The sequence below is a fragment of the Rana temporaria genome, chromosome 3 (genome assembly GCF_905171775.1).
Source record: "Rana temporaria chromosome 3, aRanTem1.1, whole genome shotgun sequence".
Taxonomy (NCBI): Eukaryota; Metazoa; Chordata; class Amphibia; order Anura; family Ranidae; genus Rana; species Rana temporaria.
Window position 1 is genome coordinate 89,265,036 of NC_053491.1, and position 26,299 is coordinate 89,291,334.

The 26,299-nt window shown below is 43.3% G+C and overlaps 1 protein-coding gene across 1 annotated transcript in view; it reads left to right on the forward strand.

Moving 5' to 3' along the window:
* The window catches only part of LOC120931454 (probable DNA double-strand break repair Rad50 ATPase), a 31,356-nt gene that overhangs the window by 2,091 nt on the left and 2,966 nt on the right, over positions 1–26,299 (forward strand). Inside the window, exons 3-8 of the mRNA XM_040342920.1 lie at positions 7,962–8,039; positions 8,229–8,357; positions 9,447–9,533; positions 13,886–13,998; positions 18,485–18,502; positions 19,860–19,945. Of these exons, the coding sequence (XP_040198854.1) occupies positions 7,962–8,039; positions 8,229–8,357; positions 9,447–9,533; positions 13,886–13,998; positions 18,485–18,502; positions 19,860–19,945 (511 nt within the window). The remainder of the gene's footprint in view (positions 1–7,961; positions 8,040–8,228; positions 8,358–9,446; positions 9,534–13,885; positions 13,999–18,484; positions 18,503–19,859; positions 19,946–26,299) is intronic.

Sequence of the window (26,299 nt, forward strand, 5' to 3'; positions counted from 1 at the left end):
AAGGCTGGGTTCACACTATTGCATAGCAGAAGATTGTGACTGGCTCTCTATGGAACTATGGAACTGGTTCACACATCTCCGCATCGGATCCAGTACGAATTACACCGGAGTCCTGTGCGTCTTTTGGTCAGCCAAAAATTTGGGCTGAAATTGAACCTGAAACGGTGAATGCAGACGCACCGGACTCCTGCTGTGAGCCCCTGTGTTTCTGCAGTGTGAACCCAGCCTAAAGAGGAGTATGTATTTTCCCTACCCTCAGATTACACTCAGTTCCCTGCTCTAGGCTGTGCGGTGTGTGATGAGATTGCCTTCTTACACCACCCTCTGCCTTCTGAAGCTCTGAAACGCTGTATAAAATGTGTGCTTTACTAGGCTGCAGATAAGCAGGTACAACTTACGTAGGAGGATTTGTTTTATATCTGAGGCTTGTCACTTCAATTGGTATAAGTAAGGATTTACAATCACTTTAACCTCTTGACCACTGGGCACTTAAACCCCCTTCCTAACCAGACCAATTTTCAGCTTTCGGTGCTCTCACAATTTGAATGACAATAACTTAGTCATACAACATTGTACCCATCTGAAATTTTTGTCCTTTCTTTCCCACAAATAGAGCTTTCTTTTGGTGGTATTTGATCACCTCTGGGTTTTTTATTTTTTTGCACTATAAAAGAAAAAACACTGAAAATTCTGTAAAAAAAAATAAAAAAATTCTTGTTTGTCATATTAGCAGGTATTGGGGGTATTGCAGAGTATTGGGGGTATTGCAGAGTATTGGGGGTATTGCAGAGTATTGGGGGTATTGCAGAGTATTGGGTGGTATTGCAGAGTATGGGTGGTATTACAGAGTATGGGTGGTATTGCAGAGTATTGGGGGTTATGCAGAGTATTGGGGGTTATGCAGAGTATGGGGGGTATTGCAGAGTATGGGGGGTATTGCAGAGTATGGGGGGTATTGCAGAGTATTGGTGTTATTGCAGAGTATTGGTGTTATTGCAGAGTATTGGTGTTATTGCAGAGTATTGGGGGTATTGCAGAGTATTGCGCAGGGAGGGATGGCTGGATCTGTGACTGCATTTGTCACAGATCCAGCCCACAGCAGCTGCTGCTGCTTCCGCTCTCCCCCCTCTCCTCTCACACTGTACCGATCGGTAGAGAGAGGAGAGGGGGGAACCGGCGTCATGACATGACGCCGGTTTGTTTACAAGTGATCGCTCCGTCATTTGACGGAGCGATCACGTGGTAAACGGCCGCTAACAGCGGCAATTTACCGCGATCTGTGATGCGCCAGGTCTTCTAGACCCGGCGCTCACAGATGATTCCGGGAGCGCGCCCCAGGGGGCGCGCGAGTGAAGGATTCTGGGAGGACGTCCCAGGGACGTCCTCCCAGAATAACTCCACTGCGCTGTAGACGTCTTTTGTCTATGGCACGGTGGGGAAGTGGTTAAAGAGGAAGTAAACCCTCTAAAAAAAAAAACCTGCGCTGTGACTGGACGGAGCAGCGATGACGGCATGATTGGCATGCGCCATTGACATCGGTGCCTGTATTTTCTGCAAATATCTCCTAAACCTTTTAGGTTTGGGAGATATTTGTTACACCTACAAGTGAGCCTTAATCTAGGCTCACCTGTAGGTTAAAGTGGTTGTAATGGGTTTACAACCACTTTAAGTGTATTTCCAGTTAGGGTCAAATTTCCATGAAAGTTATTGAGGCATATTTTTTTTTCTAGTGGATGATCTTGCTTTAAGACGCTTCCTTTTTATACTATGTAGCCGTTTTGTAGCTTTTTTTGTAAACAGGCTGACCGTACTGGCTGCCATGTAAAATATTATATTGCCAATATTGACTCGGTATTAAATCGTCTTACAGATGATGACAGCAGTGCAAACACTACAAATGCACCAACCAATACAAACTACCCTTTTGAACTGTTTACTCAAAATAAATACTCAATAGACAAAAGCTCATAAGATACATAGTAACAGACCATCAATACAAAAAAGAAAACAAGGGAAACGCAATGAAAGGAGAATAGATATATATCAGTTATACAGAACTAAACAAGTAGCAAGGTACATTGATGAAAAAGACAATATTATATATATCTTATGTGTGTATGCCATTCCTAAACCCAACATCCTTCTCGTTGGAAGGAAGCAATTAGCATTGTGTTGAATTTTACCTGACTAATTTTTTTCCTATTTTGGTAAGCCAATGTTCATGTGCTTTCTCCTCCCTCTTCCATAGGTAACATATTCAAGCTCCCCTAATGCACAATGTTGGTGCCAGTAGAAGAAAGTTGGTGGGCAATTTGGACATTATAGTCAGGCACCTTTTGATGTCTGAAGGTGGAGTTAGGGTAATCTCACATAAGGCCTAGATTCACGTAGGGCGGGCGTAGCGTATCTTATTTACGCTACGCCGCCGCTACTTAGAGAGGCAAGTGCTGTATTCACAAAGCACATGCGTCCTAAGTTACGGCGGCGTATCGTAAATCGGCCCGGCGTAAGCGTGCGTAATTCAAAGTGGGCAGGTCGTGGGCGTGTTGTATTTAAATTAAGCGTGACCTCATGTAGATGCATGGCCGAACGGTGCATGCTCAGTATCACGTCGTATTTACGCCCAAAGATACGCCGGCTCAATGCCTGTGACGTGAACGTAACCTACGCACAGCCCCATTCACGTACGACTTACGTAAACGACGTAAAAAGATACGCTTGTTCCGACGTCCATACCTTGCATGGGCTGCGCCACCTAGAGACCTGCTTTATCTTTACGCCGGCGTATGTCTTACGTAAACGGCGTAACTAATTGTGACGGGTGTACGTACGTTTGTGAATCGGCGTATCTTGCTCATTTACATATTCGAAGCGGAAATGAACGGAAGTGCCACCTAGCGGCCAGCGTAAATATGCACCCCAAGATACGACGGCGTAGGAGACTTACGCCGCTCGTATCTTGGCCAAATCTATGCGTAACTGATTCTATGAATCGGGCGCAAAGATCCGACGGCGGCCATTCGGACTTACGACGGCGTATCTGGAGATACGCCGTCGTAAGTCTTTGAGAATCTGGGCCTAAGGGTTTTATTGTCATTGATCAATTCAAAATCACCCAAAAAATCCCAAACTGATCTGATATGTAGGGGTGCCCAATGACAGAGGGAGGTTGAACATGCAGGCATGAACCAACCACCCTCATGACAGCAGATCTTCTAAACATAGCAGATTTCTCCAAACATTAGCAAGGTCAGTCTAGGTAATGTAGCAGGTGTATGCCAATGCAGAAGGGAAGGGGCATTGGTACACACCTTCAAGCTTGTTATCTGTTGGCAGAACAATAGCAGTTATGACAGGTGTTCTTTGATGTCCAGTGTTCCCCCAAGAGCTTTGGTTCTAATACCTTGAGAAAGCCAATATCTAACTGTCGCACAGATTTTTTACAGACTTTTCTGTCATTTAGCAAGTTTTGTTCCACAGTACTGACATTTACATTGTTTTTACTGGATTAATAGTTTGCATTCATTAAATATGCCAGCCTGTATCTAGCCTATAATTTAGTGCCATAGTGAGCGTTTCCAAATCCACTATGATTTTATGGGTATTTACTGAATTGTGACATAACAAGATGCTTACAAATGTTTATTGAATTCCTTGCTTCGTGTTAGCGCTGATAATTTGATTAAAATATTTTCTGAGAGCTGCTTAAAGTGGTTGTAAACCTCTAAAATTAAAAATTAAACAAAGCATTTCCTTCTACAGTGTGTATTTGCTTTGATCCAAAGCACTTAGCGTGATTTCTGTCTGTTCTCTCATTGCTCTGCTATCTGCATGAGTCACTTCTGACAGTCTACGCTGACACCAGACAATCCTAGAAGATGCTGCCCCACATCCCCAGAACAGCAGGTGATTAACAGCCTAACCTGTGCATTGTTTCCTATGAGGCTGTGCAGATGGTGGGTGTCCATTCCCTCTTTTCAGGTCCCAGATTACACTCAGCTCCCTGCTCTATACCATAGAGTGTGCCACAACAGATCCCGGACCCCCGCCTCCTGGGGCTGAGAAATGCTGTGTAAATTCTGGACTTTGAATGGCTGTAGAGGTTCCAAACAGTTACAACCTACAGTGAATGAATGAATGAATGAATGAAAAACTTATAAAGCGCGGCGCATGCGAACTGAATCGCTTCTGGGCGCTAGTTGTTCGTGTCTCATGACATCAAAAGAGCAGAGTTTTGATCCGTCTTCTGAAAGTCAGGTGGTTTTCCTCCAACCGAATGCTGGTTGGTAAAGCGTTCCATAGTCTAGGACCCTGAAAAGCAAACCTTCTTTCTCCTTTGGACTTGTATTTGGTTTTTGGTACCCTGACCAGATTTTGGTCGGTGGATCGCAGAACGCGATTCGAATTGTGAGGTTCTATCTTGTCGCAAAGATATTGCGGAGCCTTCCCATGGATGCACTTATGTGTCAGGCAGAGTGCTTTAAATGCAATTCTGTCTTTTACTGGCAGCCAGTGAAGGGTTCTCAACGAAGGTGAGATTGATTCCCATTTTTTTTTCCCAGTCACCAGTCTGGCGGCCGTATTCTGAACGACTTGCAGACGGGAGATTTGGTACTTTGGGAGTCCGAGGTACAGGGCGTTAGCATAGTCCAGTCTGGAATTCACGATTGTTCCCACCACGACTGCTACGTCTTCTTTGGGGATAAATGGAATAAGTCTGCGTAGTAGGCGCAACAGATGGTGCGCTCCGCTGACTACTGACCCTATTTGTGCGTCCATTGTCATGAAGGTGTCGAAGATGACCCCGAGACTTTTGACTTTGGAGCTAGGGGTGATGATTTGGCCCAGAATGGGCGGGGGTGTCCAGGTTGTTGCCAGTTGACTCTTTCGGCTGGCGTGAAACATAAGGAGTTCTGTTTTTGCACTGTTGAGTTTAAGATAACTCTTAGTCATCCAGTTTTCTATCAAAGAGAGACATTTCTCTAAACTGAGATGATGATCCTTTTTGTTGCAGATGCGAAAATACAGTTGCGTATCTTCTGCATAAGAGTGATAGAGTAGTTCTTGGCTACTGATAATATCAAAGAGAGGGCGAAGATAGATGTTGAAAAGCACCGGTGACAGGGGGGATCCTTGGGGGACTCCACATGACACTGTGCGCTTTTCCGACGTGAAACAACCCAATTTAACTGTTTGTGATCGGTTTTCAAGAAAGGAAGAAAACCATGGTAAATCACCTTCTGCGACTTCTGCTACCTTGGCTAGTCGCATCAGTAACAGTTTGTGGTCTACCGTGTCAAAGGCTGCGCTTAGGTCCAGCAGAACCAGGAGACAAGATTCTCCTTCGTCTGCGGCCTCGAGGGCATCGTCCCATATTTTGAGCAAGGCCGTTTCTGTCCCGTGTCCGAGACGGAAGCCTGATTGTAATGGATCCAGTAGATTGTGGGTATCTAGATGCTGTTGCAGCTGTTGTACCACTACTTTCTCCATTATCTTGGAGAGAACATTTAGGCCTGTTATGGGACGGCGGTGAGTTGGGTCCTTGGGACAGTATGTAGGATTTCTTTCATCTCTGTGTATCACCTGAGACTAGTCACTTCAGTTAGTATATGTAAGATTTTACAACCACTGTAATGCCACAAATTTGAGTGATTACAAAGTAGCATGTAACAAACATGTTCCAAAGCAATCATTAGATCTAGGGTTATAGAAAGTTCAATTTACAGTATATGCAATTTTTTTTCCCTGTGAAAAGTGATCTTGACTTTGCCCCTTTCCTTCTCTATTGCACCTTTTATGAGTTGAATGTCTTCACTGACCAGTTAGGATGTTTATGAAGCTGAATGGGACAGGGCAAGCACTGATTTTTTTTTACAGAAAAAGTTAATATGTGCATATAACTTTACCTGCCTATGTCTATGAATCAATTCATCAAGTGCTTTTGCTTATGATCTTTTTAACATATGCTCATTCTAAAGTGCCCTGATTTGTGACAGGTCTACTTTAATCGTGCACAGCTGCTTTGATGAAGAGATTTGTGGTGTCTGGCCAAGCTCCTGGCTGGTAACTGCATTTCCTGTTAATTAGTTTGGCTCCAGTTGCCAAGTAGTTCTAGTTTTCCTTCTGCTGTAGAACAATTGGTAGCTTGGTACCTGGCAACCTCTAGTCACGCTCAGTTCTCTTTGATGAATTGCCTATTTTTCATTAGTTATTTAGTGTTAAAAGTTAATTTGTGTGTTTTGGCATAAATATCTACATAAATGTAGAAAGCTTAAGGGCTCTTTCACATGGGCGACCCGTTCAGGTCCGCCTGCCAGTTTTTTAGACGGACCTGTACGGGCGCTCCGTGCTCCTCTATGGAGCCGCGGATGTCAGCAGTGACATGCCCGCTGACATCCGACCCGCTCCGATCCGCCAAAGTGTGACGGAGGAAAAACCTACTTTTCCTTCCGTCTGGCGGATCGGATCGGGTGAACACGGACAGACGGTCCGTGTTAATCCGATCCCCCCATAGGGGAGAACGGAGAAAAGACAGGGCGGTCCCTGCACAATGTGCGGGGACCGCCCTGTCATCCGCCGGCTCATCGGGGATATACGGAGTGATCCCCGCTGAGCAAGCGGAGGTTCACGGGGCGGATCATTACTGATCCGCCCCGTGTGAAAGGGGTCTTACCGTTCATGGATGCACCTGAGCTTTTAGCAGCATCTGGCTTTTTTTTAAAACTTCATAACGCCTCTCCATGTTCTTCTATGTGTCCATGCAGACATAGGTGTTTAGAAGCTGTAAAAAAAAAAAAAAAAAGAAGCAAGGCCAGCGAGTTCTGGAGCAGCAGCATTTTGGCAGACAAAACGCTGACAGCTCCTAAACACTCCCAAGCTCTGCTAAACGCCAGGGTTTAGCAGAGTTTTTTTCATTTTTTTTAAGCAGAGGGCGCTGGTGTCCTTAACAACCAGAAAATTGCTGGTTGGTAAGAAGTGGGCTGGGAAGCTGGCCCCCACATCCTTAACGACAGATGAGTCATCAGCTGTCAGCGGGGAATCTGAATGTAAAAAAAAACATTGCCAGCAATACTAAAATGGGGAACAAAACTGTGTAGGACCCCCCCCCCCCTTAACCATAACAGGCCCTTTGCATTTGGCATGGATTTTAAGGGGAACCTCACATCAAAATAAAATAAAAATATGGCGTGGGGCCCCCCAAAAAAACATAGCAGAGCCTTATCCAAGCATGCAGGAAAGGGGGGGACAAGCAACTGTCCCCCTAACCATACCAAGCCAAATGCCCTCAACCTCGCTGACAGCTGATGACTCATCTGTTGTTAAGGGAAACTGGCTTCCCGGCCCGCTCCTTAACAACCAGGTATTTACTGGTTGTTAAAGGAGTTGTAAAGTTTCAGGGTTTTTCACCTTCTGTGTTGCAGCTGCCCCCCAGAGCCCCCCTTTTTCTTACCTGAACCCGATCGTTTCAGCGATGAGCACGAACCCAGCATCTCCAGCTGCTGTCTCGAGTCCTCATTAGATAGATTGATAACAGCAGGAGCCATTGGCTCCCGCTGCCGTCAATCAAATCCAGTGACATGGAAGCCAGGGGCAGGGCCTAGTCCAGGACTCAGGAGCACACCCGCATTGGGGGCCCCAATGAAAATCGGCTCTTCGTGGGGACACTTGCCGTAGAGGAGGAGCCAGGAGAACCGTCGGGGGACCACAGGAAAGGAGGATCGGGGCCGCTCTGTGCAAAGCCCTTGCACAGAGCAGGTAAGTATGACATGTTTTTTTGTTTTTTTAAACAAGAAAAAAACTTTTACAATCACTTTAAGGAGCTCCTTAATGCTGCAGCTACTAAACTTAGCTTACACACTAGGCTAACACTGCTAAACGCTAAAACATTTGTCTGGCGTTTTTACAGCAGTTTTTAGCTTTCTAGTGTGCATGAGGCCTAAATATATGTTTTTTTCTTTCAGATGATCCAGACTTTTGAACGAACACAGGGAGGTCTAAGCCATGGACAAAGCCCTGATATGGAAATTGTGGAAGATGTGGTGAGCAGTATGAATGAACTGAGGATTTGGCTGTTGTAGATAATTATTAGAGATGCCTGAACTGCATATACATTCATTTGTGTTCCATATTATTTGGTATGTGCCTATTACTGAATGAATTAATTATTATGAAGCCAGACATTACTGGAACCCATAATACTTAGAAGGTCATTATTCATCTTAATACAGGAGGATCTGGAAAATGTCCTACATGACCTTGCTCAAAGGAAGAGATACCAGCAGAAGCTCACCGTCTTTATTGTGGGATATGAGGAGACCTGTGGACAGAGGAGACATCTTCTAACACAGTTACAAGAGGTTTGTCCTAAGGTGGCCATACAATCTGGTTCAACATTCTCCTTTAAATTTACCAAAAACTAGCGTGAGGACATACCTGCTTTAATAAAAACCAATAGGTAGATTCAGAAAGAGTTAGGCCGGCTTATAAGTAGATAAGCCGACCTAACTCAGAATCTACGCCGCCGTATGTTTAAGCGTATGCTCAAACAGAGATAAGCTTAAACATATCTAAGATAGGCCGGTTGCGCCGTCCTATCTTAGATTGCAATTTTTCGGATGGCCGCTAGGTGGCGCTTCCATTGCGCCCGGCGTAGATTATGCAAATGAGCTTGTACGCCGATTCACGAACGTACGCCCGGCCGCCGCAGTCGAATTACGTAATTTCCGTAAGGCCTTAGGCGGCCTAAAGTTATTCCACCTATGAGGTGGAATAACAATGTTAAAGTATGGCCGCCGTTCCCGCCACGAGGTTCGAATTTTTTACGTCGTTTGCGTAAGTCGTCCGCGAATCGGGAGTTACGCCGTTTATGTCCACGTCAAAATCAATAGGCCCATACGGCGTACTTAGCCGCAATGCGCACTGGGAAATGTAAGCGCCCGGCGCATGCGCAGTAGCATAAAACGTCAAAAAACGTGAGGTCAAGCCTCATTACCATACAACACGCCCCCCTCCAACCAATTTGAATTAGGCGCCCTTACGCCCGCCGCGATTACACTACGCCGCCCTAAGTAAGGAGGTAAGTGCTTTTAGAATCATGTACTTGCCTCTCTTACTTAAGGCGGCGTAGTGTAAACACGCTAGGCTACGCCGTCTTAACATTGCACGGCCGTACCTGAATATACCTACAAGTATTTAGGCAGGCCCTGGCAGTGCAGCTATATAGTAGCTGGTAAATTTAATGAGAAAGTCTACTTGTAGTATCTGTAGCTAGTTATAGCAGTCAATGCAAACAGATAGCATAAAGGAAATTATTATTTGTGGTTCTAATAATCATAAAGCAATTGCAAAGGAAGAGTTCTGCCACAAGTAATCATTTCATGTTTTGATACACAAGACCATCATTATACAATTCATAGAACTGTACTTTATAAAATGTATTCTTCAAGTTTTTTAGTATATACTCCAACCTGAATGAAGAAGGAGACCAGAAACTAGTCCCGTCTACCATAGATTTGGATGGAATAGCTGAACGGGTAAGCGTGTGATTATTTTGAGAATCCTTATTAGTAACAGTTATAGGAATAATGTTTTAAAAGCTTATAAATATGGAGAGTCAATATTCTAACAACTCCTGATTCTTGGGAGTTCCGCTTGAAAATATCAGTAATGCTGCATCCAGCTATCCCATCTGTCCTCACCAAGATTCCACAAAAAAACTCTTTATCCTCTACTTGATGCTGTGAATTGGATGTGGGTGCCAGTTTCTCCACATCCAATTCGCATGACAGGAGATTGTAACTGGCTCTTTATGGAGCCGGTTCACACATCTCCGTTGCGGCTGCGGAGCGGCTTGCGCAGGAGTCCTGTGCGTCTTTGGCTCAGTTTCAGGGCCAAATTCCGAAAAAAAATCATCCCTGAAATGGAGAACAGGGACGCACCGGACCTCTGCTGCGAGCCCCATTCAGGATAAGTGTGAACCCAGCCTTAAGATAATTCCCCTGCCAACAAAATCATTTTTTTTTTTATTCTCAGCCACAATAAGTCAAATTCCTTACTAGGTTCATTTTGACACAGACATACTGAGTACTGAGGACAAGTATGGTATCATACATTATTGACTATGTGGTTAACCACTTAAGGACCGGACCAATATGCTGCTAAATGACCCAAGGGGTTTTTACAATTCGGCACTGCGTCGCTTTAACAGACAATTACGTGGTCGTGCGACGTGGCTCCCAAACAAAATTGGCGTCCTTTTTTCCCCACAAATAGAGCTTTCTTTTGGTGGTATTTGATCACCTCTGCGGTTTTTATTTTTTGAGCTATAAACAAAAATAGAGCGACAATTTTGAAAAAAATGCAATATTTTTTACTTTTTGCTATAATAAATATCCCCCAAAAACATATATAAAATGTTTTTTTTCCTCAGTTTAGGCCGATACATATTCTTCTACCTATTTTTGGTAAAAAAAATTGCAATAATCGTTTATCGGTTGGTTTGCGCAAAATTTATAGCGTTTACAAAATAGGGGATAGTTTTATTGCATTTTTTTTTTTTTTTTTTACTACTAATGGCGGCGATCAGCGATTTTTTTTCGTGACTGCGACATTATGGCGGACACTTCGGACAATTTTGACACATTTTTGGGACCATTGTCATTTTCACAGCAAAAAATGCATTTAAATTGCATTGTTTATTGTGAAAATGACAGTTGCAGTTTGGGAGTTAACCACAGGGGGCGCTGTAGGATTTAATGTTCACCTAGTGTGTGTTTACAACTGTAGGGGGGTGTGGCTGTAGGACTGACATCATCGATCGATGACTCGATGACTCGATCGATGCAGCCGCCACAGTGAAGCACGGGGAAGCCGTGTTTACATACGGCTCTCCCCGTTCTTCAGCTCCGGGGAGCGGCTATAAACGAATAGCCGCGCCGTCGTCCCCGATCGCTCCCCGAGGGAATCCGACCGCCGCATGTAGCGGGGGGGGGGGTCCCGATCGGACCCCCGACCCGCGGAAAGGCAGGGACGTACAGGTACGCCAATGTGCCTGTACGTGCCATTCTGCCGACGTATATGTACATGCGGCGGTCGGGAAGCGGTTAATATACTAAAAGCAAATAGACTTGCAATGTTCACATTGCAAAGGAAATTTGACCCAAAGCTTAGTGAATGTGGTAAAGTTTCACTTTTCAAAGAATACCCAATCATGTGCAAGGAATATTATAAAAACAGCATTTTTGCTTACGCATGATTGGATCATGGCAGTTGGCAGATCTTCACTTCATTCACCAAGCTCTGGGGCAAATTCCCTTGCAAGATGAATGGCCTATTTGCCTTTAGTAAATCAACCTCTATATATAACCTCTATATATCAGTGGGAAAGCCCATGGATTGCTACACTTTCCTGTATCAGAGGCTCTGAGATTACTCCAGTCTTGGCCTTTGGTGATTCAAAGTTGGGTTGGGACATCAGAACTTATGAATCACTAGGCTTCCAACTAAGCAGGGCTTTATGACTAAAATTAAGCATAATATTTTAAATGAGTAAGAAACAATAGTAAATTGTAAAACTATATTAGCATTAAAATTTAATTTAACTATATGAGACTAGCACAAACTGAAAACGCTATTTAATTAATTTTTATATTTAAAGCAAACTCATCCATTCATCCATGCCTTCAAGCTTTATTTTGTTGAGAAATCACTTTGAAAAACACCCCCTTAGTACTTCTAGCCATGGCCATCTTGAGTAAGGGCAGATGATTCATGTAGCATTTACTTCTTGGAATCCATCTTCCCTTAGCCCAAGCATGTAGGCAGAAGGGTGTGCTTAGCTGAGAAAGCCTCTTCTCCTCTCCTCCAGATGAAAGAAAACAAAATGCCCATGAAGACGTCTGGGATGTATGACATGGTTTTGGCCTGGGCCGACAACCAGGAAGCAAATCAAGAGCTGTAAAAGAAAAAAAAAAAACATTTAAAACACGTGAATATAATATACCTTCCTGTATTTACAAAGACTAGCAGCATTAGGGTTAAAAATAGTTAATGTTGATTAAGAGAGTTTAGTTCCGCTTTAATTTACACACAATAGCAATATGCAACTGCTTAAATCATTAGGAAGAAACCCCTAGTTGGAACAGAGACACAATTGTTTTCCATGTGCTCCGCTTGCACCGCAGTGCAGTAAGCTGCAATAAAATGCAGATATGCTGTGGCTCACTGCAGCTGAAACTAGTGTGAATGAACCCTAAAAGACATTTCTTTGCATCAGCCTGACTATTGTAGGACACATCCCGGACACCACTACATGCGGTAGGAAGAGCAAAAGATACTGGAATGGTGGCAACAGGAAGTTTCTCTTTTGGGGCAACCTTGGGTAGGCAGGACATGGAACAGGAGGGACCCCAAGCCAGGATCTGTCCGGCAGTCCAGTCAATGTGTGGAGAATGGAGCCTTAACCAAGGAAGACCCAAAACGATAGGGAAATGATATAGGCTATCTTAGCCCGATCAGACAGAAAGTGTTGGGGCAGGAGCTCAAAATGAATAGTGCATTGGCTAAGGAAACCCCAGCAGGACTTAGAGTCTCCAGAAAAACGGATTGGAGGTGGTAGTTTCAGTGACTGCGACTCTGCGACTGGTGCGACAGGCGCAGCCGCTGGTTGTACTTGGGGTTGCGGATTCGGGGTTCCCAACGAGGTCTGAAGCTGATCAAAGTGGGAAGCCAGATCCTGAAGGACACGCATCACCTGAGCCTGATTAGCTTCATGCGTTTTGAGTCTACGAACAATGCCCTGTAATGAATCGTCTGCAGGATTCATGGCTGTTCAAACTGTCTGCAGGATTCATGGCTGTTCAAACTGTCAGGTCACCTGTGGCCAGGTGACAAGTACACCCCGTTGGGGTCAGGGATGCACCACAGGGTAGTAAACCCTATGGCCGACTGCTGCGATTAGAGAGGAAGCGTAAACCCAAGATCACCCAGGGCGCGGAGTCTAAGACTAAGCTTTGTGTTCAACAGAGCCTCTAGTGGTGAGAATGGCCTTCGCCGCAGCTGGATCCAGGTCGTGACCCCTGGGATCCCCTAGGTCACGCTCCGCAGGGAGAGAAGGGAAGCAGCAAGCAGGACAAGCGGTAGTGATGGGTAATTCGAGGTCAGGGCAACAGGCAGATAAGGGTAACCGAGGGACAGGCAAAAGGTCAGGATCACAGGCAAACAGGAGAAGTCATGGACGAGCCAAAAACGGTACACAGGAAGATAATCGTAGCACACTGCAGACAGGAACTAAAGCTAACAACACGGTTGAAAAGCAAAGCAGACTAGCAGTGCAGTGGTTAATATAGGCTTCCTGGGATGGCCTAGGGTGGAGCAATACAGGGAGGAAGGTGATAAAAGACAGTCAGAAGGAGGGTCAGGCCTCTAATGAACACATGGAGATCAGGTAAGCTGCCAGACTTAATTACATATCAATGACATTGCACTTGGAGACTGCATTTAATATACAATATTTATTTTGCATATATATATTGTTGTATTTATATTGTTGTTTATACATGTACTGAGCGGAGCAATCCACTATCAGCTTTATTTACTTTCACTTGTAGCTGCAGCTGATTTATACACTTATCACTGTTTATTGGTTGCATCGATGACACTTATATTACAATGTACAGTATATATCCTATCTTTTGTTAGTAGTTTAGGGTGGTGATCATGAGGGTGAGGTAATGCTGTTCTTACTACACCCTTTATACCAAATGAGCATCATTATAATGCAACGGCATACCTTAGCATTGTTCCTCACCTCTCTGTGGATTCAAGGTTTTTCTGCATGTACATATAATTTATTTTGAAAATATTTTTGCTTGTTTGATTTTTACAGGTGACACAAGCAGTGAGGTCATCAGAAGCTGCCATGTCTCGCCTTGCAGACATTCATGCAGGGATCATGAGCTGTGTGAACCAAACAATGTCTGCAAGGGCCCAGGATAAACGGTAAGATCATGGGATTCTTGGGTTTAGTGAACAATGCTTTGCTATAGAATAGTAGTAAAAACTATGGAAACACCAGTAAAAGAAACAATGCAAAGAAAGAAGATAATGTTGTATGTACTACAGAAGTACAAAGACCTAAATACTCTGTTGAAACTTATATATTTATATGTATTTTTTATATGTATTTTCTTTCCAAAATGTTGGTTGCCACGTAGGGTTGCCACCTCATCCCTTTAAACCCGAACACATAGTAATTACACAGGTTCTGGGGCTAATTTAATGTCGATAAGGCACCAAGTGAGTTTAATTAGCACCTTAATCAGCCAGAGAACCTGTGTAATTAATATGTGTTCGGTTTTAAAGGGATGAGGTGGCAACCCTAGTTGCCAGGCAGTATAGCTAGACAGGTGACCTCAGTACATGCAGGGCCAAGTAACAGGGGTTGATTTACTAAAACTGAAAAGTGCAAAATCTGGTGCAATTGTGCATGGTAACCAATGAGCTTCTAATTTCAGCTTGTTCAATTAAGCCCATGCTCACATGTGGGCGGGTTTGAAATTGTGCAAGTTCAGCTGTACTCGCACGATTTGAAGGCAATAGGCCCTGATTTGGCATGCGATTTGGCATGTCAAATCGGCCCAATGTGAACATGGGCTAAGCGTTGACAATAAAACCTGGATGCTGTTTTTTTTTTTAATGAAGAGCTGCACCAGATTTTGCACTCTCTAGTTTTAGTAAATCAAACCACAGTGTCTCTGGAAAGGGCATCCACCCTACCGCATATAGCTTATCTACTCTCTATCGCGGCTTCTTGCTCCCTTGCAGACTGTATGGGGGAGAACATGGCCTTCTATCCTGTGATGATGCCTGGGCATACCAGACCATCACTAGGCCCTGAAACTGTCACATGACCAAAGAATGATGTTTTCACTCCCCCATGTCTACTGCACAGCCAATCTAAGTTTCGGGTGCACATCAGCAAGGAGTTGTGAAGGATTGTAGGTAGGGTTACTATATGGAGGTCACTACATAGATAATGTGACAGTGTTGCTTTAAGCAACACTGCATGGTTCCCCAGCCTACTGCAGCAAAAAAAAAAAACAGTAAAGTCAGCCCTGTCCTCTTTCTACTTGTAAACATTTTCAATAAGGGAGATTGACAGCACTCTCAAAAGCAGAGATTGTTTTGGAGTGATGCTCCTTTCCACCAGTGAGTGGAAGTAAATGTAGTAGTGGAAGTTTATGTAGTAAATTACAGGAGGCTGATATCAAGATAGATTATGTAAAAATGCATTTAAATGTGTTTTTAGGAGATTCTCCTTTAAAGTGAACAAAGCTAGACACAATAATTATTTTGCATATTACTTACAAGTAGCAAATAATGTTTACAACATGATCTAACTGATCCCTGTAGCCTCAGGTACTGTGAAGCAATTAATTCTCAAAGTTCACAGCATAAACAATAAAGTCATTCATTTAGCAATTCAGTTCACCCTGATCCCCTCCAAGCAATGACTTTACAATACTAATACAAGAAAAAACTGTGCTAACCAAAAAAATATATCAACAGGTATAAAAACCAGAAGGCTGCAATAATGTGGTACAAACACAAATACAAATGGAAAAAAGAAAAACTGTGCCAACTAATACATATACTCAGCAAGCAAGGCTGGTATAAATATGACAGTAAAGTCCAAATAAGTGTTGAGTAGTGATAGATAGTGAGAATCAGGCCGAACAACACCCAGGTGCACTTGACATCCGTGGAAACCACCACCACATGGAGAGCAGCTTACCAGATTGCAGATAAAAAACAGCAATGTATGATAATCCAACAGCAAATGAACCCAGGGTATCTCAAAGCCACAGTGCGGTTGTCATCAACACATGGAGACTCAGATCCGTTTCATGCGATCGATCCGTGGGTCATAAATGTAATTGAAAGAAACCGGACCATAGCGTAATAACGTTTAAAAAGCAGGTTTAATAAGTATAAAATCCTACTCACAGACATCCGTGAATTACAAGCATGTATACAAACAAATGCCGGCCGGCACGATAGGAGCCCTTCCTCCTTGCGTTGAACGCGGTGACGTCACTGCACGCTTTTTAAACGTTATTGCGATATGGTCCGGTTTCTTTCAATTACATTTATGACCCACGGATCGATCACATGATACGGATCTGAGTCTCCATGTGTTGATGACAACCGCAACCAGATCAGGGTATACAGCTCAGCCTTGGGGTATACAGATCAGGGTATACAGCTTAGCCTTACAGATCAGGTATACAGATAAGCCTCACAGATCAGGTATACAGATTAGGGTATACAGCTCAGCCTCAGGGTATACAAATCAGGATATACAGCTCAGACAGCACCCCGACCCCCCCCGCCCACTCGCGAGACTCACAGGTCTGATGACAGCACTCCCCCCTGCTCGTGCCTCTGGTGACAGCACTGCTGCCGCAACCCCCACCCCCCCACCAGTGGTCAGGCACTTACCGTCAGGCTGTGGGTATCCTCTCAAAGTGCTCCTTTGTCTCCACCAGAGCAGCAACGGCGGCTGAGGTATCCTTCCTCCAGTCCAGCGTGTGTCTCCTCTGCTCCTCTTCCTAAGGGCCAGGCATCCAATCTGAACACCTGACGCTTTGGCCAATCAGAAGACAGGTATAACGCCCTGCCTCCTGATTGGCCGGGAGGAATGTTAGTGTAAAAATAGTGAAAATTAATTTGCTAACGTCACACAATTGGGTGGGATTGGGGTGCATTCTCTGTGTCCCAAACCCACCCTATTTTGAGGCCTATTAAAGCCTCTGGCTTTAATCAGGTACTTAAAAAAAAGAAACTCCCACCCCCGCCATAGTAGTCCATGGGTCCGGTGTCTTGAAAGGGGCATTGTGAGCGCATTGACAGGGGGTGGCACCAACAATGCACAGGCCGCCACTGCCAGCAGCAATGGAAGTGCTGGGGAATGATTTTTAACAAATAGTTTACTATTAATAGTGTTTATTACTACTATAAATTGGTTCTAAAGGCGGAAGGTTTTTTACCTTAATGCATTTTCTGCATTAAGATAAAAAACATTCTTAGCCAGATTCAGGTAGAGTTAAGCCGGCGTATCAGTAGATACGCCGTCGTAACTCCGAATCTGCGCCGTCGTATATTTAAGCGTATTCTCAAATTGAGATATGCTTAAACGTTGCTAATATACATCCGCCTGCGCCGTCGTATCTTAGCTGACTATTTACGCTGGCCGCTAGGGACTTGTACGCTGATTTACGCATAGAATGCGTAAATCAGCGAGATACGCCTATTCACGAACGTACGCTTGCCCGTCGCAGTAAAGATACTCCATTTACGTAAGGCGTTTTTTTAGGCGTAAAGATAATCCACCAAAAAGATGGCGCAGCCAATGTTAAGAATGGACGTCGGAACCGCGTTGAATTTAAAAAAAAAAATTTATGTCGTTTGCGTAAGTCGTCCGCGAATGGGGCTGGCCGTAATTTACGTTCACGTTCGAAACCAATGAGTCTTTGCGGCGTAATTTGGAGCATGCGCACTGGGTTATGTCCACGGACGGCGCATGCGCCGTACGTTCAAAACGTCAATTACGTGGGGTCATGCCTTATTAGCATAAAACACGCCCACCTGTTCCCAATTTTAATTAGGCGCGCTTACGCCGGCACATTTACACTACGCCAACGTAACTTAGGACGCAAGTGCTTTGTGAACACAGCACTTGCCTCTCTAACTTACGGTGGCGTAGCGTATATGAGATACGCTATGCCTGCCTAACGTTAGGCACATCTACGTGAATCTGGCTATCTGTGTGCAGCTCCCTCTGCCAGCCCCCCTTATACTTACCCGAGCCGTTGGCTCCTGCTGTTGGCAATCAAATACTGTGACACGGGAGTGGGGGGCTGGGCCAAGCCACACTGTCTGTGTCTATGGACACAGGCCAGGTGGCTCAGGATCAAGACAGCAGGTGTGCCACTATAGGAAGTGGCTTTCTATGGTGGCCCACCTAGAAGAGGATGAGCCAGGAGTGCTGGTGGGGGGCCCTAGAAAAGGAGGAACAGGGTTTCTCTATGCAAAACCATTGCACAAAACAAGTACGTACAACATGTTTATTGTTTCTAAAAAAAATGTACCCTTTACAATCACTTTAAAAGACTTCAGTGCTTCTTCTGGGAACTTTGAGGATGAATTATTCCACAGTCCCTGCAGTTACAAAGGTCATCTTATTTTGAAGCTAGTTTACTGCATGTTAAGCATTTGTGAATACTTGTTTTCAACAATATATGTCTAAAATACATATTAAAAGGTACATTTATGGTTATTGTACATGGTATTATAGAAGTGATTATTGTGTGAATTTTTTTGTATTAACTGTGTAGAGTTTACATTACTGCTGTGGAAAATGTTTATATTTGAGAATATTTTTCCTTCAACTACCCTATAACTGTTATGTCATAATCTTTCACAGGAAGCCTTCAGATGACAGGTATGTTAAATGGTTAAAGGAGGGAGGGAGGAAGGATACAGGTAAGAAAATGGGAAATCTATAAATAAATGTTTAAATCGGGAAAATGTGAATGTTGCATATGGACTTAAAGTGGATGTACACCTCTGAAATGAAAGATGACCCCCCTGCATAATTTCCTAAATTATGTTATCATCGTCATAATGCTCCTAATGAAAGACTTGATTAAAATATGAATGTTTCTTTCTCCTGCCTTTCAAGAAAAGGTCTCAAAAAATAAAATTACCAACTTGAACTCAACATAATGCTCTTTTTGCCAGTCAGGTAAAGTCAAGAAAAGACGGCCGAAGTTGCTTTGCTTTGGTGGTAGTCCCTGTGACATTTGGCCACGCATTCTGTGTACTATGTATGGGCCAGATCCTCAAACGAGATACGACGGCATATCTACTGATACGCCGTCGTATCTCTGTTTCTATCTATGCGACTGATCCACAGAATCAGTTTCGCATAGATAGGCAGAAGATCCGACAGGTGTAATTGAATTACACTGTCGGATCTTAAGGATGCAATTCTAGGCCGGCCGCTAGGTGGTGAGGCCATTGCGGCCAAGTACAATATGCAAATGAAGACTTACGGCGATCCCCGGTAAGTATGGCCGTCGTTCCTGCGTCGAAATTTAAAACTCCACGTCGTTTGCGTAAGACGTCCGTGAATGGCGCTGGACGCCATTTACATTAACGTCTAAGCAAATGACGTCGGAGCGACGTCAGTTAGCGCAATGCACGTCGGGTAATTTACCCGACGGAGCATGCGCAGTACGTCCGGCGCGGGAGCGCGCCTAATTTAAATGGGATTTATGATTTACTCTATAGTTACTCTATAGTTACTATTTTAAAGCTAATATGTTTTTGTTCCGCTACATATTGAGTAGTATATAATATATATATATATATATATATATATATATATATATAGTTAGAGCAGTAACACATACCCCTCACCCCCTCCTTCCTGCTGTTTTAAAGTAATTCTAAATGCGTTAAAAAATAACAAACATGTCATGCTTGCATGCTCTATGTAATGGTTTTGATACACAAGCTTAGGAACAGACTCGTCTGTATAACAGAGACTTCTGTGACGCTATCTAACACACCCACATTGATACAAAGCTAAATGAAATGTATTCATAATTACAATATTTCACAACTATTAATGAATATTTCACATAAACTCATAAGGCAACAGTGTCCTAACTGTCTCTAAATGATCACACCTAAAATATATCTATCAGCCAGGGTTTGGCATTCCAGATACAGTAATACAATAGAATATTGGAAAAAAAATGTTGTGATGTAAATTAAAAATAATGATATTGTAGGGGAAGGAAAAAGCTAGAGAAGGTGCTGGACCAAGCAAGGCAAGACATTGGACAGCTAACTGATCAACTACTGCAGGCCGAAAAAGGTGAGGTGCTCCTCTTTGGTTTTACCTTTATTCTAGTTACATAACCCTATTCAATAAATAATTCTTATTAACCCATATCAACTAATCAGAATGCTTTTTTTTTTTCCTGGATTGATTATTCAGAGAATGATACTAAGCGCCCAGAGGCGATTCAGTTCGCATGTGCTGCGCTATATACGTTTCTCACTCACATCAGAAAAGTGAATTCTAATTAGTTCTGCACCTAAGAATAAAGACCTTTAAAAAAAAAAAAAAAAGCTGTATGTATTTGTCCCTTTTCATTATGCACGTTCAGTGCCAAGGTTATTGTCTCCTATCTAAATTGGCCCTAGTATGTGTATGTATGAGTTTGAGTTAGGGCCTTAGATTGTAAGAGCAAGGGCTGATGTGGATGCACTAAATTTAAAGTGCTGAGTAAATTGATGGCGCAATATACAGTGGGGATCGAAAGTTTGGGCACCCCAAAAATTGTATTAATGTGCATAACGAAGCCAAGGAAAGATGGAAAAATCTCCAAAAGGCATCAAATTACAGATTAGACATTCTTATGTCAAAAAAAGTTAGATTTTATTTCCATCATTTACACTTTCAAAATTACAGAAAACAAAAAAATGGCGTCTGCAAAAGTTTGGGCACCCTGCAGAATTTATAGCATGCACTGCCCCCTTTGCAAAGCTGAGACCTGCCAGTGTCATGGATTGTTCTCAATCATCGTCTGGGAAGACCAGGTGATGTCAATCTCAAAGGTTTTAAATGCCCAGACTCATCTGACCTTGCCCCAACAATCAGCACCATGGGTTCTTCTAAGCAGTTGTCTAGAAAACTGAAACTGAAAATAGTTGACGCTCACAAAGCTGGAGAAGGCTATAAGAAGATAGCAAAGCGTTTTCAGATGTAAATATCCTCTATTTGGAATGTAATTAAGAAATGACAGTCATCAGGAACAGTGTTAAGTAAAAGCAAGATCTGGAAGACCAAGAAAAATATCAGACAGAACAGCTCGCAGGATTGTGAGAAAAGCAATTTAAAACCCACGTTTGACTGCACGATCCCTCCAGAAAGATCTGACAGACACTGGAGTTGTGGTACACTATTCCACTATAAAGAGATACTTGTACAAATATGGTCTTCATGGAAGAGTCATCAGAAGAAAACCTCTTGTACGTCCTCATCACAAAAATCTGCATTTGATCTTTGCAAATGAACATATAGACAAGCCTGATGCATTTTGGAAACAAGTTCTATGGACCGATGAGGTTAAAATAGAACTTTTTGGCCGGAATGAGCAAAGGTACATTTGGAGAAGAAAGGGCACAGAATTTAATGAAAAGAACCTCTGTCCAACTGTTAAGCATGGGGGTGGATCAATCATGCTTTGGGGTTGTATTGCAGCCAGTGGCACAGGGAACATTTCACGAGTAGAAGGAAAAATGGATTCAATACAATTTCAGCAAATTTTGGATGGTAACTTGATGCCATCTGTGAAAAAGCTGAAGTTAAAGAGAGGATGGCTTCTACAAATGGATAATGATCCTAAACACACCTCAAAATCCACGGGGGATTACATCAAAAGGCGTAAACTGAAGGTTTTGCCATGGCCTTCACAATCTCCTGACCTCAACATAATTGAAAATCTATGGATAGACCTTAAAAGAGCAGTGCGTGACAGACAGCCCAGAAATCTCAAAGAACTGGAAGACTTTTGTAAGGAAGAATGGGCAAAGATACCTCAAACAAGAATTGAAAGACTCTTGGCTGGCTACAAAAAGCGTTTACAAGCTGTGATACTTGCCAAAGGGGGCAGTACAAGATATTAACTCTGCAGGGTGCCCAAACTTTTGCAGACGCCATTGTTTTATTTTCTGTCATTTTGAAAGTGTAAATGATGGAAATAAAATCGAACTTTTTTTGACATACAAGAATGTCTAATCTGTAATTTGATGCCTTTTGGAGATTTTTCCATCTTTCCTTGGCTTCGTTATGCACATTAATACACATTTTTACCTGGGGTGCCCAAACTTTCGATCCCCACTGTAAGTACCTGTAGTTATAATAATCTTATCAAACACATATGGTTTACTGTGATTTGCCAAACAACATCATATGTCCCCTTCTAGGGTAACAACTGTGTTCTCTGATCAATCAACTGTTTTATAGAACAATATTTCCTCAACAATGATGAAACCTACATTTTGTGCAACCTAAATGAGAGACTGAATGTATAGATAGTTGAATACAATGGGAGAGAAAGGGAGGAAAAGAATGAGAAGTAGAAAGAGAAATGGGAAGAGGTAAATATCATCCCTCTAGCCATCTAACGTGCCCTGCTATCAACGCCAGTTAATGTTCTCCTGATATGTAGCGTACTCATTGGTCCCATCATTTTTCAGATAAATGCAGTTTGTCAATCATAATAGCTGATCATTTTTCATTTACTATTATCCACGATAATTTTGTGTGTACCATAAAGACCTCCAAGATCTGACAATTAGGCCCCGTACACACGACCGAGTTTCTCGGCAGAATTCAGCCAGAAACTCGGTCGGAGCTGGATTCTGCCGAGAAACTCGGTCGTGTGTACACTTTTCAGCGAGGAACCCGTCGAGGAACTCGTCGGGCCGAAAAGAGAACATGTTCTCTATTTCCTCGTTGTTCAATGAGGAAAGTCGGCCCGCCGAGCTCCTCGGCGGCTTCCACACTGAACTCGCCGAGGAACTCGATGTGTTTGGCACGTCGAGTTCCTCGGTTGTGTGTACGGGGCCTTACTGTTTTAGCTGCCAGGAATACAAACTACGGTATATCAACTTTCTTGTCTCAGTACCTCTTCCTATGGATGACCTAGTAGGGCTTGTCATGGAGATTTTTTGAGGTTTGTCTGGGTTAAGGAATAAATAAAATTACACATACAGATCCAAAACCTCTTAACTTTGGGCATGTCCATCAAATGTGATATTCTTTTTACTCCTGTCCACAACCTCTAAAACCGTTAAGGGAGGCACCCTCTGACATAAGAAGCTATTTTAGTCATGGCTATGTACCATCTTAGGAGTATTTTATAGTTGGCTTCAATAATAGAAGCATTAAATAGGATTTATATGCAGTGAGGGCTAACTCATGCCACTCTTTACAGCTTTAGCTACATTACCTTTGAAGTACGCCTCATGATGTGCAGGCTGTAAAGTTCTGTAGAAATCTTCACTGCAGCGCTGCAATGTCCTCTTCTTCCTGCTAAAAGTCCAGAGCTGTGGGGGTTAACAGCTTTGATTCTCTGGACTTAGCTGCATTAGGATGATCTAACAGAGACACACCCACTCCTGCCCTCTCCTCCATTGAGAAAAATGATTTCTCTGATTACACTGCCTGTCAGGGGCGGACTGACCATTGAGTCACTCGGGCACTGCCCGAGGGCCCTATGCCACTAGGGGGCCCCATCAGGGTTGCCAGGCTCAGTAAAACCAGGGACAGTATGTAAAAACCTTTTTTTTTTTTTACATCTGTCCCTGATATGTCCGAAACCGACATGCTTTTGATGTGAAAATCCTGCGATTTTAGCTGCCCCGCCTCTGCACTGCCTCCTGGTGGTGGCCATCTGTAAGGCCAGGGGCCCCATAATCTTCTATTGCCCGGGGGGCCCCATGAGTTGTCAGTCCGCCCCTGCTGCCTGTAACACAATCTGTGAATGGAGAAGAGAAACCTGTGTCTGAACAGACTCTTCCCCCATTCACCTGTGTTACATACAGTGCAATAAGTAAAATAACGTTTCTCAATGGAGGAGAGGGCGGGAAGGGGCATGCCCCCATTCGATTATCTTTAGTGCAGCTGAGACCAGAGACCTGAAGGCGGTTACCCCCACAGCTTCAGAATTTCAACAACAGGAAGGGGACAGGGCAGCCCTGCAGTGAAGAATTCTACATAATCCAACAGCCTGCACATCATGGGACATCCTTCATTGCAGGTAAGTAGTGTAACTAAAGCTGTGGAGGAAAAATATTTTTTAGCTACACTTCAGCTTTAAAGCCAACCTATACTTTGGCACTGGATGTTACAAAATAGTTTGATGGACATATGTTAGTATTTGTGTCCTAAAAGAAACCCTGCAGCAGCACACTTTTTATTTCTGATCTACACTGGCATTACTCCCCTGCACATACAGTTGTGCTCATAAGTTTACATACCCTGGCAGAATTTATGATTTTTGCCCATTTTATTTTTGAGAATATGAATGATAACACAAAAACATTTCTTTCACTGGGTGGTGTTTGGCTAAAGCCATTTATTATCAATCAACTGTGTTTATTTTTTTTAAATCATAATCGCAACAGAAACTACCAAAATTAATCTGAATCAAAAGTTTACATACCCTGGTGATTTTGGCCTGATAACATGCACGTAAGTTGACACAAAGGAGTTTGAATGGCTATTAAAGGTAACCATCCTCACCTGTGATCTGTTTGCTTGTAGTGTGTATAAAAGGTCAATGAGTTCCTGGACTCCTGACAGACCCTTGCATCTTTCATCCAGTGCTGCACTGACGTTTCTGGATTCTGAGTCATGGGGAAAGCAAAATAATTGTTAAAGGACCTGCGGGAAAAGGTAGTTGGACTGTATAAAACAGGAAAGGGATATAAAAGATATCCAAGGAATTGAGAATGCCAATCAGAAGTGTTCAAACTCTAATCAAGAAGTGTAAAATGAGGGGTTCTGTTGAAACCAAACCACAGTCAGGTAGACCAACTAAAATTTTAGCCATAACTGCCAGGAATATTGTTCGGGATGCAAAGAAAACCCCACAAATAACTTCAGGTGAAATACAGGACTTTCTGAAAACAAAACATGTAGTGTGGCTGTTTCAAGATGCACAATAAGGAGGCACTTGAGGAAAGATGGGCTGCATGGTCGAGTGGCCAGAAGAAAGCCATTACTATGCAAATACCACAAAGTATCCTACTTACAATACGCCAAACAGCACAGAGACAAGCCTCAAACCTTCTGGCACAAAGTCATTTGCAGTGATGAGACCAAAATTTAGCTTTTTGGCCAGCACCATAAACACTATGGGCCAGATCCTCGTAGCGCGGCGCATACACTACTTCGCCGTAACTTACAGCGTATTTTCCTTATCCTCAAAGAAGTTGCGCTGTAAGTTACGGCGGCATAGTGTAATTTTGGCGGCCTAAGGGCGCGCAATTCAAATCGATGTGATGGGGGCGTGTTTTATGTAAATATGTCGTGGCCCGACATAAATTACGTTTTTTTTGAACGGCGCATGCGCCGTCCGTAAGGGTATCCCAGTGCGCATGCTCGAAATTAAACCGTAACAAGCCAATGCTTACGACGGTGACGTCATTCTACGCAAATCCCTATTCGCGAACGACCTACGCAAACGACGTAAAAAATTCAAAATTAGACGCGGGAACGACGGCCATACTTAACATAGGATACGCCTCATATAGCAGTGGTAACTATACGCCGGAAAAAGCCGAACGCAAACGACGTAAAAAAATGCGCCGGCCGGACGTACGTTCGTGAATCGCCGTATCTAGCTAATTTGCATACTCGACGTGGAATTCGATGGAAACGCCACCTAGCGGCCAGCGGAAAAATGCACCTAAGATCCGACGGCGTACTAAGACATACGTAGATACAAAACAAAGATACGACGCGGGAACTTTGAAATTACGCGGTGTATCAATAGATACGCCGGCGTAATTCTTCTGTGGATCTGGCCCTATATTTGGAGAGGAGTCAACAAGACCTATGATGAAAGGTAAACCATTCCTACTGTGAAACACGGAGGTGTATCACTGATGTTTTGGGTATGTGTGAGCTACAAAGGCACAGAAAATGTGGTCAAAATTGATGGCAAGATGAATGCCGTATGTTATCAAAAAATACTAGAGGAACATTTGCATACATCAGCCAGGAAGCTGCGAATGGGACATACTTGAACATTCCAACATGACAATGATCCAAAACCCAAGGCCAAGTTGACCAGTCATTGGCTACAGAATAAAGTGAAGGTGACCTCAATATCACTGAGCCACTCTGAGGAGATCTCAAACGTGCAGTTAATGCAAGACAGCCCAAGAATTTACAGGAACTGGAAGCTTTTTGCCAACAGGAATGGGCAGCTTTACCATCTTAGAAGATAAAGGGCCTCATCCACAAATACCACAAAAGACTTCAAGCTGTCATTGATGTTAAAGGTGGCAATACACAGTATTAAGGTATGGGGTATGTAAACTTTTGATCAGGGTAATTTGGGTAGTTTCTGTTGTGATTTAAAAAGAGTAAACACAGTTGATTGATAATAAATGGCTTCAGCTAAACACTTACCATGAGTGAAAGAAAAGT